The sequence below is a fragment of the Chiloscyllium plagiosum genome, chromosome 24 (assembly GCF_004010195.1).
Source record: "Chiloscyllium plagiosum isolate BGI_BamShark_2017 chromosome 24, ASM401019v2, whole genome shotgun sequence".
NCBI classification, from domain to species: Eukaryota; Metazoa; Chordata; class Chondrichthyes; order Orectolobiformes; family Hemiscylliidae; genus Chiloscyllium; species Chiloscyllium plagiosum.
This window is the reverse complement of record NC_057733.1, coordinates 50,531,189-50,544,573: the sequence shown is the minus strand read 5'-3', so window position 1 is coordinate 50,544,573 and position 13,385 is coordinate 50,531,189. Positions and strand designations below refer to the sequence as shown.

The following is a 13,385-nucleotide window of genomic DNA, read 5'->3' as shown; positions in this document are numbered from 1 at the left end:
TAAATGCTGGCCAATGACACCCATGCCCCATCAGTGAATAAAAACAAATTCATGACATAGCAAAATTAAAACCTTCGAAGACCCTCAAAAATAATTCCCAATGGCTCCTAATATTTGAATAACTAAACCCAAACTCTGCAAATCAATTCCAGATACTGGTTTATATCTTAAACAAATTTATTAACAATGTAGTAACTTTAGCAGAGTAACATTAAACACCAAATTAGTCCAATTGGTCTATGCTATAAACCTATTCACACAAAAGACTGACAGACAAACACGCTTAAGAGATGAATAAAAGAAAATAATAAAACCAGCCAGATTACCTAAGTGGTTTCACCAGTATAGGTGATTTGTTACTTGGTTGATTATATGAAGATGTTCATCAAGGTCACCTTTTCAATTCACTCAGATAAAGGAAGTAATACTTAAAATTTAGTTTTCTATTCTCTGAGCTTCCAAGAACTGCTCATAAGATGTTACATAAAGAGCTCTTAGGTACAGACCAGTGAGCCTGATGTCAATGGTGGGCAAGTTGTTGGAGGGAATCTTGAGGGACAGGATGTACGTGTATTTGGAAAGGCAAGGATTGAATGGGGATCGTCAATATGGCTTTATGCATGGGAAATCATGTCTCACAAACTTGATTGAGTTTTTTGAAGAAGTAACAAAATGGATTGATGAGGGCAGAGCGGTGGACGTGATCCATATGGACTTTAGTAAGATGTTCAGCAAGATTCCCCATGGGAGAATGGTTAGCAAGGTAAGATCTCATGGAACACAGGGCGAACTAGCCATTTCGATACAGAACTGGCTTGAAGATAGAAGACAGAGGGTGGTGGTGGAGGGTTGTTTTTCAGACTGAAGGCCTGTGACCAGTGGAGTGCCACAGGGATCAGTGCTGTGTCCACTACTTTTCGTCATTCATATAAATGATTTGGATATGAGCATAGGAGGTATAGTTGGTAAGTTTCCAGATTACACCAAAATTGGAAGTGTAGTGAATAGTGAAGAAGGTTACCTCAGATTACAACGGGATCTTGATCAGGTGGGCCAATGTACTGGCAGATGGAGTTTAATTTAGATAAATGCGAGGTGCTGCATTTTGGGAAAGCAAAAATCTTAGCAGGACGTGTACACTTAATGGTAAGGTCCTAGGGAGTGTTGCTGAACAAAGAGACCTTGGAGCCTAGGGAGTGTTGCTGAACAAAGAGACCTTGGAGTGCAGGTTCATAGGCCCTTGAAAGTGGAGTCGCAGGTAGATAGGATAGTGAAGAAGGCATTTGGTATGCTTTCTTTTATTGGTCAGAGTACTGAGTACAGGAGTTGGGAGGTCATGTTGTAGCTGTACAGGACATTGGTTAGGCCACTTTTGGAATATTGCGTGCTATTCTGGTCTCCTTCCTATCGGAAGGATGTTGTGAAACTTGAAAGGATTCAGAGAAGATTTACAAGGATGTTGCCAGGGTTGGAGGGTTTGAGCTGTAGGGAGAGATTGAATAGGCTGGGGCTGTTTTCCCTAGAGCGTCGGAGGCTAAGGGGTGACCTTATAGAGGTTTACAAAATTATGAGGGGCATAGATAGTATAAATAGACAAAGTCTTTTCCCTCGGGTGGGGGAATCTAGAACTAGAGGGCATAGGTTTAGGGTGAGACAGGTAAGATATAAAAGAGACCTAAGGGGCAACTTTTTCACGCAGAGAGTGGTACGTGTATGGAATGAGCTGCCAGAGGAGGTGGTGGAGGCTACTGCAATTGCAACATTTAAAAGGCATTTGGATGGGTATATGAATAAGAAGATTTTGGAAGGATATGGGCCGGGTGCTGGCAGGTGGGACTAGATTAGGTTGGGATATCTGGTCGGCATGGATGAGTTGGACCGAAGGTTCTGTCTCCATGCTGTACATCTCTATGACTCTCAACCATTTATGCTGAAGCATCAGCAGGCAGATTGCCCATCTCTTCCACGAGGTCCTAATTAGCATGCAACATCTGCTACCTGCTTGAGAATAAGGTCTTTTCCAGACTTGATGGAATCAATACCAGGTACTGACCTTGTTAATAGACCTCTGCTATCTGTTTAAACGTAATGCCCTTACCTAGAGATAAAGCATCCACTTTTCATCAGGAACAGACTTGTAATTCTCCTTTTGTTTCCCTTTTACTTAAAGAAGATGTTGGGATTTCCCTTTTTGTAGCTGCCAGTATTTTTTCATATCCTTTTATTGTCATTTATTTTCTCATCTCCCTTCTGTATTCAGATTGGTTCTTAATTGGGTTTATTACCTGACATCTTCCATACTTAACCTCACAAATAAACAAGAGTTTGTTTGGTCTTTTTTCCTTTTAACACAAGCTATTACCAACAGTCCAAAAGTCATCTTTAGCTCCCAGTTCACACTCCAAATGATGACCATGAAACAGTTGTTGATTGTCAGAAATATCCAGCTGATTCACTAATTTCTTTTAGGGAAGGAAATTTTCCTCCAAACCAGGTCTGGCCTACATGTGATTCCAGACCCACAGCAATGTGGTTGACAGTTAGGGGTAGGTGATAAATGCTGGTCTAGCCAGAGATGCTCATATTCTGTGACTAATTAAGAAAAAAAAATTGTAAGTCTTCAGTTCTCTGACACCAATCCCAAATCCATGGGAGATTGAAGAATTATCGTTTGCAATTTCCACTCTGATTTCCTTCAATATCGTTGATGCGTCTCATTTAGCCATGGCGCCTTAATAACTTTAAGTACTGACAGCTTATCCAATGCCTCCCCTTTATAAATTTTAAACCCTTCTAATGGCTGAATTTCCTCCTTTGCCATGATGGGCAGCATTAATCCTATATGTAAAAACAAATGCAATGCATTAATTTAATACCTCAGCCATTTTTCATGCCTCCATTTAAAAATCCACTTTTTGGTCTCAAATTGCCCCTAATTCTCCTTTTGCTTCCCTTTTATTTCTGATGTGCTTAGAATACTTTGGGATTTACTTTTTTGTTAGTTGCCAGTCTTTTTTCATATCTTTTTGTTTCTCTTATTTGTTTTCTCACCCCCTTCTGTATTCAGCTAAGTTCTCAATTGGATTCACTACCTGACATCTTCTTTAACTTAATGTCTATCCCCTTTGTCATACTGTCCCCAATTCTCCACATGCCGTATGACAGGTATTCTGCTTGATTGAGCTGCCCTGCCATACCTTAATTTATAGTTTTAATGTACTTTATTTACTGTAACTTTAATTATGTTAACTTATTTAACCTTATTGTTGTACTATTCTCAAGTTCCTGGATTGGCATTGAACTCAGAATGTTCTCATTCAGGTTAATCTGCTACCTGAGCCTTCGCTTACTGCAGTAAACGAGCGCAATCATTGTGCATAACAAAAACAGAAATCAATCACAAGATGAAAATTAACTCTTTCCTGCAAGGCTGATGGTGTTACGAGAATATCTGAAGCAACTTGACTGTAAAGTGTAAGGTGGTGAGTTTTGGCACGGAATACAAAGTCATAAGAAGCCCATTTTTAACTCATTTTGATCACTTTGTTTCAGTAAATGAAAGGTATTCACTTAGTTTTAATAAAACTTTACTGGGTCCAGGTAGCCAATGTTCCACTTCATTGGTTTCTGGTCACAGTTCATTAGTAGAGTGGAGACATCATAAAAATTAAGGTTTAATTTGCACAATGTGCACAAGTGGTGACAGAAACAGGGATGCGATTGAAACAGACAGATACCAAAATAATCAATAACAAATGTCCTTGAAAAAAAGTATTGCCCTGAGACATTTGCTGTAACAAACAGTGCTCATTTTAACTGCTAAAGTCAATCAGTTTGCTACTGGAAATCATGATCATGAAATCGAAGGACTTGGCAGCTGAGAAGCTCTGATCACATACATAGAGAAGGAGTATTAGGATTCAAAAGCCACCAATGTAGTTTGCTTCATCAATTATTAGCCAGGTGTTTAAATGGAAGATTTCCTTGGTGTGTCATAATTAAACATGCTTTAGGATTTTGGTATATTTAGAGCATTGAGAAAAACCTCTACCTGCAGAGACATTCACAACTTGAACGACAACACTTCATCAAACAACACTTTGTAAAAACTCAGGGGAGTAATAAAAGATTAAATCTATATTTTTTAGTGTGCTTATATTTGGAATACCTTCACTCAAGTGACATCAGTGGAATGATATTGGGGGAGTTAACATGCCTGATGTTATGCTCTGAAATCACATACTTATAGTTAGCCACAAGCACAGAAGTAGTTTCGCTAAGCAATCACACCTGAATGAACTTTATAACTTTAGCACTCATGCTGACAACAGTGCACTGCATTGTCAGGTAGGAAATTCAACATATAAGCCGCAAGTCATGCACTCCCTGTGCACTACTAAGGGAGTGTGGTGCTGATAAAAGTACCTTCATTTATCAGAAGCATTAATTTGAGGCTCTATTTATTCACATGCACCTGCATACTGCACAATTTTTCTAACCATTCAGTTTTTTCTTTGGAAAATCAGAGTTAGTGCACATACAATTTTCTAATTTACTTTGCTGGTGAGAAAAGCCTGCTACTTACTGTACACATTTCAAGTGATCCTTTGCATGACTCCACAGTGCCATTCCTATCAGCAAGCAATGCTGTTTGCATTAGAAAAAGAAGGAAATATATACTAAGTTACTTGTGGGAGTAGTGTAGTTGTCTCTAACAGTAACCACGTGGTGAGATGGAGTATTAAGCAAAACAATAATGAGAACTTATCAGAAATGTAGAGCTATAATCTTGCTGGATTTTAATAAACTGGAGAAAAGTAGATGGATGAAGTTAGCCACAACCACTTCCATCTAGAAGGACAAGGGCAGCAGGTACTTGGGAACATCTCCACATGCAAGTTCTCCTCTAAGCCTCTCACCACCCTGACTTGGAAATATACCGCCGTTCCTTCAGAGTCATTGGGTCAAAGTGCTGGAATTCTCTCCCTGCCGGCATTGTGGGTTAATCCACAACAAATGAACTGCCACAATTCAAGAAGGCAGCTCACCACCAACTTCTCAAGGGCAAATAGGGACGGGCTTTCAATGCTGGCCAGCCAGCGATGCCCAAGTTCCTAAAATGAATTTTTTAAAAAAGAAGGCTATACCATACCCGGCATTGTGCAAAAAGGACGACATAGACCGGCAGATTTTCGAAAAATACAGATGTAGCAGGGTTGTTGCTATGTGTGACTTCAACTTTCCCAATATTGACTGGAACCTCCTCAGTGCAGATGGTTTTTCTCAGGTGTGTTTAGGAGGGTTTCCTTACTCAGTGTGGAGACAGGCCGATGAAGGGAGAGGCCATTTTGGATTTGGTGCTCAGCAATGAGCCAAGATAGGTGTCAGATCTTGTGGTGGGAGAACACTTTGGTGACAGTGACCACAAATGCTTCACCTTTACCATAGCCTTGGAGAAGGAAAGGAGCAGTTACCAAGGGAAGATACTTAATTGGGGAAAAGAAAATTATGACGCTATCAGACGGGAGTTGGAACTACAGATTGGGAGCAATTGTTCCACAGAAAGGGCACAACAGACATGTGGAAACTGTTTAAGGAGCAGTTGTTGCGATTGATGCACAAATTTGTTCCTCTGAGACAGGCAAGAAGGAGTAAGATTAGGGAGCCTTGGATGATGAAAGCTTCTCATCAAAAGGAAGAAGGCAGTTTACGTAAGGTGGAGGAAGCAAGGATCTAGCACAGCTTTAGAGGCTTACTAGAAAGGAGCTCAGAAACGGACTGAGGAGAGCCAGGAGGAGGCACGAGAAATGCTTGTCAGAAAGGATTAGGGAGAACCCAAAGGCATTTAACTCATACGTGAGGAATAAGAGAATGATCAGGGAGAAGGTTGAGTCAGTCAGGGATAGTGCATGGAGTCTGAGCAGATAGGGGAAGCCCTAAATGTATTTTACTTTGGTTTTCACTAAGGAAAAGGACATTGTTGTGAATGAGAACTTTGAGGAGCTGGGAAACAGGCTGGAACAGATGAAGATTGATGAAGTTTATGTGCTGGAAACTTTGGCAAACATTAAGATTGATAAGTTCCCCAGGGCCAGACCAGATTTATCTAGGCTGATCTGGGAAGCGAGAAAGGAGGTTGCTAAGCTCTGATCTCCAGCATCTGCAGACCTCACTTTCTCCTCAAAGATTAATACCTGCAATTGCCAGCTTGTCTTATGAGGAATGGTTGGACAGGCTGGGGCTATCACACTCGAATATAGGAGAGTAAGAAATAACTTGTTTGAAACATGTAAGATTCTAAGGAGTTTTTTAAAAAATATACCTTTACTAAAAAAATAAATTTTTAAATATTACATCAAATATAAAACAAAACAATTCAAAACAGTACAAAAAAAAGAACACAAGAAAAAAGTGAAAAAACCCAACCCACCCTCATGTACAAATGTATAAATATATATAGAAAAATATAGAAAAAACCCAACTAACTATTTAACTAAATAAATAATAACCAACAACAAACTAATAAATACTAGTAACTCAACTCAGCCAAACAAGACACTCATACATTCACAGTTCCTCCTCCCTGGATATTGGACTCGTAAAACACAATCGTTACAGCTATACAAAAGCTCTTGTTAGTGTGGCAGATAAATCAGTGTCCAGGTATTCCAAAAAGGGCTGTCATGTCTTATAAAAATTTTCAGTTTTGTGGTGTACCATACTTGTGAGAAAATCCAAGGGAATATGCTCCATAACAATCTTCCGCCAACCCGACAGGCCCAAGGGGTTTTCAAATACCCAACCTAGCAAAATACTCTTTCTTGCAGAAAAAGTGAGGATACTGAAAAGTTTTTTCTTATGCGCACCTGCAAGGAGTACACTTAGCAGGCTCAGAAGAAGAGAGATCAGGTCCTTGTCCACCCTAACACCCAAAACTTCTCCATTGCACCTCCCACAGCATCCCAGTATGGTTGAAGCCTAGCACAGGACCAGAGACAATGGGTAAGAGTGCCCATACAAACCTTGCACTTGAGACATGTAGAAAATACCCTGTTTTAAATTTTGACAAACGGTCCAGAGCCAAGCTGACCCTGTGCAGAATCTTCAACTGTAAAGCATGAGTCCTATTGCAAATTGATATATTTCTTGTGTTTTTCCAAATATCTTCCCATGCCTCTGAGCAGACTTCAACACCTAGCTCTCCCTCCCACACCCCTTGAACTCATCTGAGGGGGCACCCCCCAATTGATGATATAAAGTACTGACAGAAAGTGTACTCTTAGCACTGAGCACCCTCCTCTCTATGTCGGATTTGTAAGGATCAATCAAAAGTGTAGTCTTTGTTTGAATAAAATCCCTGTTAGAACCTAGAACTAGGGGTCACTGTTTAAAAATTCAGGGGTAACACATTCACAGAAGGTGGTGAGTCTTTGGAACTTTCTTCTCCCAAAAAAAGATAGAAGTAAAGTCTGAGTATTTTTATAGCAAAGGGAGAGAGAGGAGTGAAAGGAATAGGTGGGAATGACAAGTGATCAGATCAGTCATGATCTTACTAAATGGGTGAGCAGCCAAGTGGGCCACAGAGACTCCTAATTTGAATGTTCCTACATACATATGTTTCAGTACAATTTTTCTAAGAGAATCTTTATCATCTCCACTAACAGCAGTTCTCTTTAATACAACATTTTCAGTGTCTTAACTATAAGGGACACAGACTATAGTGTATGTGCTGCAGAACTGATCAGCCATCCAACTTAAAATCTGACTGGCTCACATTAAGCATTATTTGACCAAAACATGCTTCTTTTCTTCATTATCTTAAAACATTTCTCTACCTTCTTCACTCTTGCCTCCAACAGGAAGCATGAGGAGTTCAAAAACATTATTGTCACTAAGGCCGAGAACCTTCTATTCAGCAAACCTCAGCTGCTTTCTCAAATTCAAACCTCCCCATGGGTCTCTGGCCCTGTATCCACATTTTTCTTAAATATTATCTCTCTTATACCCTCTTCAAACTCATCCCCTATGTAAGACCTTGTGCTTCCTTGAATCTATTCCCTCCAGACTACTGAGAAGCTCACTTCCCTTCCTGGTCGTCGTGGTAGCTGATACTCTAAATGTTTCTTTGTCCTAAAGTAATTAATCCCTCCTCTCTGTTTTCTTCTTTCTCCCTCAGGTTCATAACTCATAATCTTTTTTAGTAATGTGCAGTATTGCATCATGTTAAGGATTTTCTGATAGCTCATTACACCACATCACTTGCTGTAGTACCATTCTAATTAATCAACATCTTCTCAAAGCTCCAACTTGTTTTTTTAAGATCTGCACTGGTTGCATGTATTTTCTTTCTCCTCAAAGAGATATTTAATTTGAATGTTAATTAAAGATTTCAAAATCTTCCCTACTACAGATGTTAAACTTACTGGTCTGTAATTACCTGAGTTAACTATGTCTCCTTTTCTGAAAATGGGTATTAAATTGATTACTGATCTGTTCTGTGGAAATCATGCATTCTTGATAGAACCCTGAAATAAAAATTCTGAAGCCTCTGCTCTTTCTTCTCCCATTTACTTCAGGATCCTTTGATGTGTCTCATCAGGTCATTGCACTTTATCTTAAGAAACAGTTTGTGATGGTACCTCTCATTTCTCCTTCAACCAGTTCATGTTTATCTCCTCGTCAATATCCTTCAATTTTGTGTCCATAATTGTTCGATATCTCAAATGAAATCCTGACTTCAAAACTCCAACCATTTAATCCACAGTAAAGTGGCATTGTTTCAACATTATTGCAAGGAAGATGAATTTATAAAAAGTAGCTACATTTTGAACAGTATTGAAGAATATCTGTACAAACTGTGCAAACTAGTGCAAGGAAGTCTCAGAAAGCGCAGCTTCCCCAGATGTGTAAAAACTATTTATAAATATCACAAATTTACAAGTATAGGTACAAATGCTTGCAATTCAAACTTCACCAGGGAATCAATTATAACAGGTCAGGCAGCTGCTGCGCTTTTCCAGCAACACATTTTTAAGCTCTAATCTCCAGCATCTGCAATCCTCACTTTCTCCTAATAAATTATAACCACTGTACCATTGGATGGCAGAGTCCATTGGAGCTTTTGGTGATAGGAAACAACGCTTCTTCATTTATAATACTGCTAGAATAGTGTTGTTTCCCAAATTGTTGAATAGGACTGAAAAACAACACACAGTTTATTGGAGCCTCCAACAATAACATTGTTGGAGGCTGGTGCCCAGTTCTGGTCATTCATTGGGCATAATTGTCTTAGGAAGGCTAACAGAAAAAAATCTGACTTCTTCATTCTACACTGTTAGACTATCTAATCTTTTTATTAAACATTGCCTATTTAGCCAGTGACATGATGCCTCTGTTCTTCCCTTGGTCAGCATTTCCCATCAAAGATGCAATGAACTGCCTGGCTCCTTTCAACTCCAATTTATATGTTTACAGTGCTGTATAGACGTAGGAGACCATGTAACACTTCAATCAAATTCACTTTGAAAAACCTTCAAGTGGTTGAACTTTTCTCATGAGAAAACATTCACGTTGTCTATTGACACATAACTTCAAACCATCAACTTTGAACTGATTTATCCTGCCAGATAAATCACTCAACTCTAATAAACATAAAGCCTCGATGCAAGCACACGATATATCTTATTGCAAGAAACTGAAGTATGCCAGAAGGTTTAAAATCTAAAGCTCTAGGGACACAAATATAGCAGTAGTCATGCCACTTTAGAGTGAATTATGTAGACTTCTCAAGCCACTAAAGCCAGAATTGTGACTATTTAGAAGGTCACAGCTGAGCAATAGCATCATTGGTTAGTTCGAATTGCAAAAGAAATTGCAATTTCTGCTCTACTTGAACATTTCTTGGCTGGAAAAGAAAATACACGAGAACACGATCTAAATGATGATAGCACTTGACAACTAAAGTTTGATGATCGCAGAACTAGCTAGATCAGAGCCAACCTTTTGACTTGATAATCAATTGGAGTACATTTTAATGCCAGGTCCACCAAAAGGCTAATCAGTGGCATATGTTTTCAGTCTTTTGGAAAATGGAGATAAAGGATAATAATAATTCAAAAAGGAAAACATAAAATTCCTGTTGAGAGTGTAATGCTGGAAAAGCACAGCCAGTCAGACAGCATTCCTGATGAAGAGCTTTGCCCAAAACGTCGATTCTCCTGCTCCTCGGATACTGCCTGACCTGCTGTGCTTTCCCAGCACCACACTTTTGACTTTAATGTTCAACATCTGCAGTCCTCACTTTCACCTAACATAAAATTCCTGTCTTTCTGTTCTCATATTATGCCAAAACACTTGTACAAAGTCAGAACTGGATTCCATTAACTGCCTGAAGCATCATTAGATTATTTCTAATCAGTAATATAGTACTGCAATAATTAAAACCTACCGAAAAAAATGACTAACTACACAAACAAACACTGAATTCTCTTTTCTAAACCATTCTGGCTCTCTAGCTCTCCCTCTTTCTTTTTAAAATGCTCCTTAACACTGACTTCTTTGGCCAAGCCTATGGTCCTCGGTCCCAACAAATGGTTGTATAATAAAATTATGCTTGATAGTTGAGCCTTTGAAATGTCTTCAATTCCTGTCCTACATTTTGTAGGTGTGTGGCAGTGCATTCTTTTAGAATGTACTATGCAGGGGACAAACAGCTACGCACAAGAAAGCTATCAACACGTATGGCAATGCAGCAAACTTAAAGGAATTGTGCAATACAACCAACAGACTGCATCCAGGAAAACATTAGATGTAACCTCTTGCTTCAGTCATGTTAGGATGTTACCAGCATAATATATAATTGCATGTTACTGTTGGAAGGGTTTATTACTTCAATATTAATTTCTTGTGCAGTTTGTTTTATTTACTTGTGCAAAAAGTGGTCAATGTACTACATTCACTGCATTTAGAAAACATAAAGGAAGGACAAACAGCCTACCCTTTCCACAACATGTTCCATTTCAGCAGCATTTGTCTTCTGAATCTCCAGTTTCATCCTTTCCATTTCAGCTTTCAGTTTGTTGACAGTAGTTTCGTGATCATGCAAAGCTCTCTGCTTTTCCTCCTCACGTAGTAGTCCCAACTCAACTAGCTGTTGTTTTCTCTGAGAGTTGACCTGGATAAGTTCTTCACGTAGCTGGTGGACCTGGCTTTCCAACTCTGCAATTGTCTGCAAAAACAGCAAGTCTTTTTCATTATTGCAGTTTATCACAAATGTACATTTGATGACAAAATCTCATTAAAAATGTCAAGATTAAAACTGTTAACATTAGCTTGCTTGCAAACTGCTTCTGGATATATATTACTCAAATAGTGAAAATGTGAATCCTTGTATTCTCTCCCTTACAACATTGAGGCTCCACTTCCAGCACAGAGATTGTAATGGTTCAAGAAGGCAGCTCACCACTACCTTCTCAGGGATAACTAGGAATGGGCAATAAATGCTGGCCAGCCAGCAACGCCTACAAGTGAATAATAAAAAAGCCTGTGCAACCTCTCTTATAAGATAACCCTTCAATCCAAAGCATTAATCCACTAAACCATGTCCAACCTTCTTCAAAGGCATTTACATCCTTCCTGAAACAAAGAGACTAATACTATATACGAAATTCCCAAATGTGCTCACACTCATGCCCTGCATAACTGAAAAATAACCATCCTTTTTTGAGTGTAAGAACTCGGCGCAGGAGTCGTCCCTCAAGCCCGCTCCACCATGAAGATGGTTGATCTCATCTCTGCTGAAAATGTGTTGCTGGAAAAGTGCAGCAGGTCAGGCAGCATCCAAGGAGCAGGAGAATCGACATTTCGGGCATGAGCCCTTCAGCTAAAAAGCTGTATGTCTCCTTGTTAAATTTAGTCAATGTCCGGCATCCACTGTAATCTGGGCTCATGAATTCCACAGATTCACGCCATTTTCAGGGAAGCAATTTCTCCTCATCTCTGCTTTAGACCTGCTACCACTTATCCCAAAACTATGAACTCTCATTCGAGATTGCCCCAGTAAGGAAACATCCTCTCTGCATGTGCTTTGTCAATACCCTTTAGCATCTAATATACTTCCAATTAGGCCTCCTCTTTTTCTTCTAAACTGTAGCAAGTATAACCCGACAAATATAGTCCTGCGCAATCTCTGTTCAGAAAACAAACTCCTTACTCTGGAATTAATCTACTGAGCCCACAAGATTGCAAATACAGATCATGTCAGGTAAGGGAACCAAAATTACACAAAATACTCCAGGTGCAGTGTCATTAATGCCTTGTTCAGCTTCAGCAACACTTCTCTCCAAAATTCCATTTTTATTCTTTATTAACTACTGTTACTACCTGCATACTAGTTTTCTGTGATTCATGGATGAGGACAGATTCTTCTGCACTGAAGCACTCTGAGGTCTCTCTCCACCAAAATAATAAGTTGCCTTTCTATTCTTCTGACCAAATTAAATAACCTCACATTTATCCACATTAATACTTCATCTGCCAAACTCTGGCCTATTTATTAACCTATCCATATCCATAAGACCATAAGACATAGGAGTGGAATAAGGCCATTTGGCCCATCGAGTCCACTCAGCCATTCAATCATGGCTGATGGGCATTTCAACTCCACTTACCCGCATTCTCCCCATAGCCCTTAATTCCTTGTAACATCAAGAATTTATCAATCTCTGCCTTGAAGACATTCAGCGTCCCAGCCTCCACTACACTCTGCGGCAATGAATTCCACAGGCCCACTGTATATTTCTTATTTCTTCTTTGCAACTTACTTTCCCACCTATTTTAGTGTCATCTACAAATTTGGCTATAGTACTTTCTAACACCCGTCCCAAATCAAAATAATTAATATAGATTGTAAATAGTTGAGGCCCAAAGACCAAATCCTGTGGCACCCTACTAGTTACAGCTTCCAACCAGAAAAAAGACCCAACTGTCCTGACTTTCTGCTTGTTAGTCAATCCTCTATCCAAGTTAATAAATTGCCCTGAACCCCATTTGTATGACACAAAATCCCCTACCATGTCCAATTTAAAATTCTTATTCTGATGGCATCTCAGAGCTTCATGGCTTATCACTACAACCTTCTCCAACCCTTCATTAACTGCATTTCATCAATGTGGCCTTTGCTGCATTGCCTTCTCCTTTCAGCCCACCTAAATTTTGACTTCTTTGTCTCAGCACCTTCTTTTGTCTGAAAATATTCCTGTTAAAGTGCCTTAAAAATAATAGAAACAAATATCCCCTTATGATGGAATGAATGATTTATTATTGTCGCTTGTATTTTATAGTGAATAATACAGTAAAATGCAGTGAAAGGCTTCAACTGTCGCCAT

The 13,385-nt window shown here is 39.3% G+C and overlaps 1 protein-coding gene across 1 annotated transcript in view; it reads right to left on the bottom strand.

Annotated features, from left to right (window-relative positions):
- The window catches only part of cep112 (centrosomal protein 112), a 547,625-nt gene that overhangs the window by 173,830 nt on the left and 360,410 nt on the right, over window positions 1-13,385 (bottom strand). Inside the window, exon 24 of the mRNA XM_043715232.1 lies at window positions 10,997-11,227. Within this exon, the coding sequence (XP_043571167.1) occupies window positions 10,997-11,227 (231 nt within the window). The remainder of the gene's footprint in view (window positions 1-10,996; window positions 11,228-13,385) is intronic.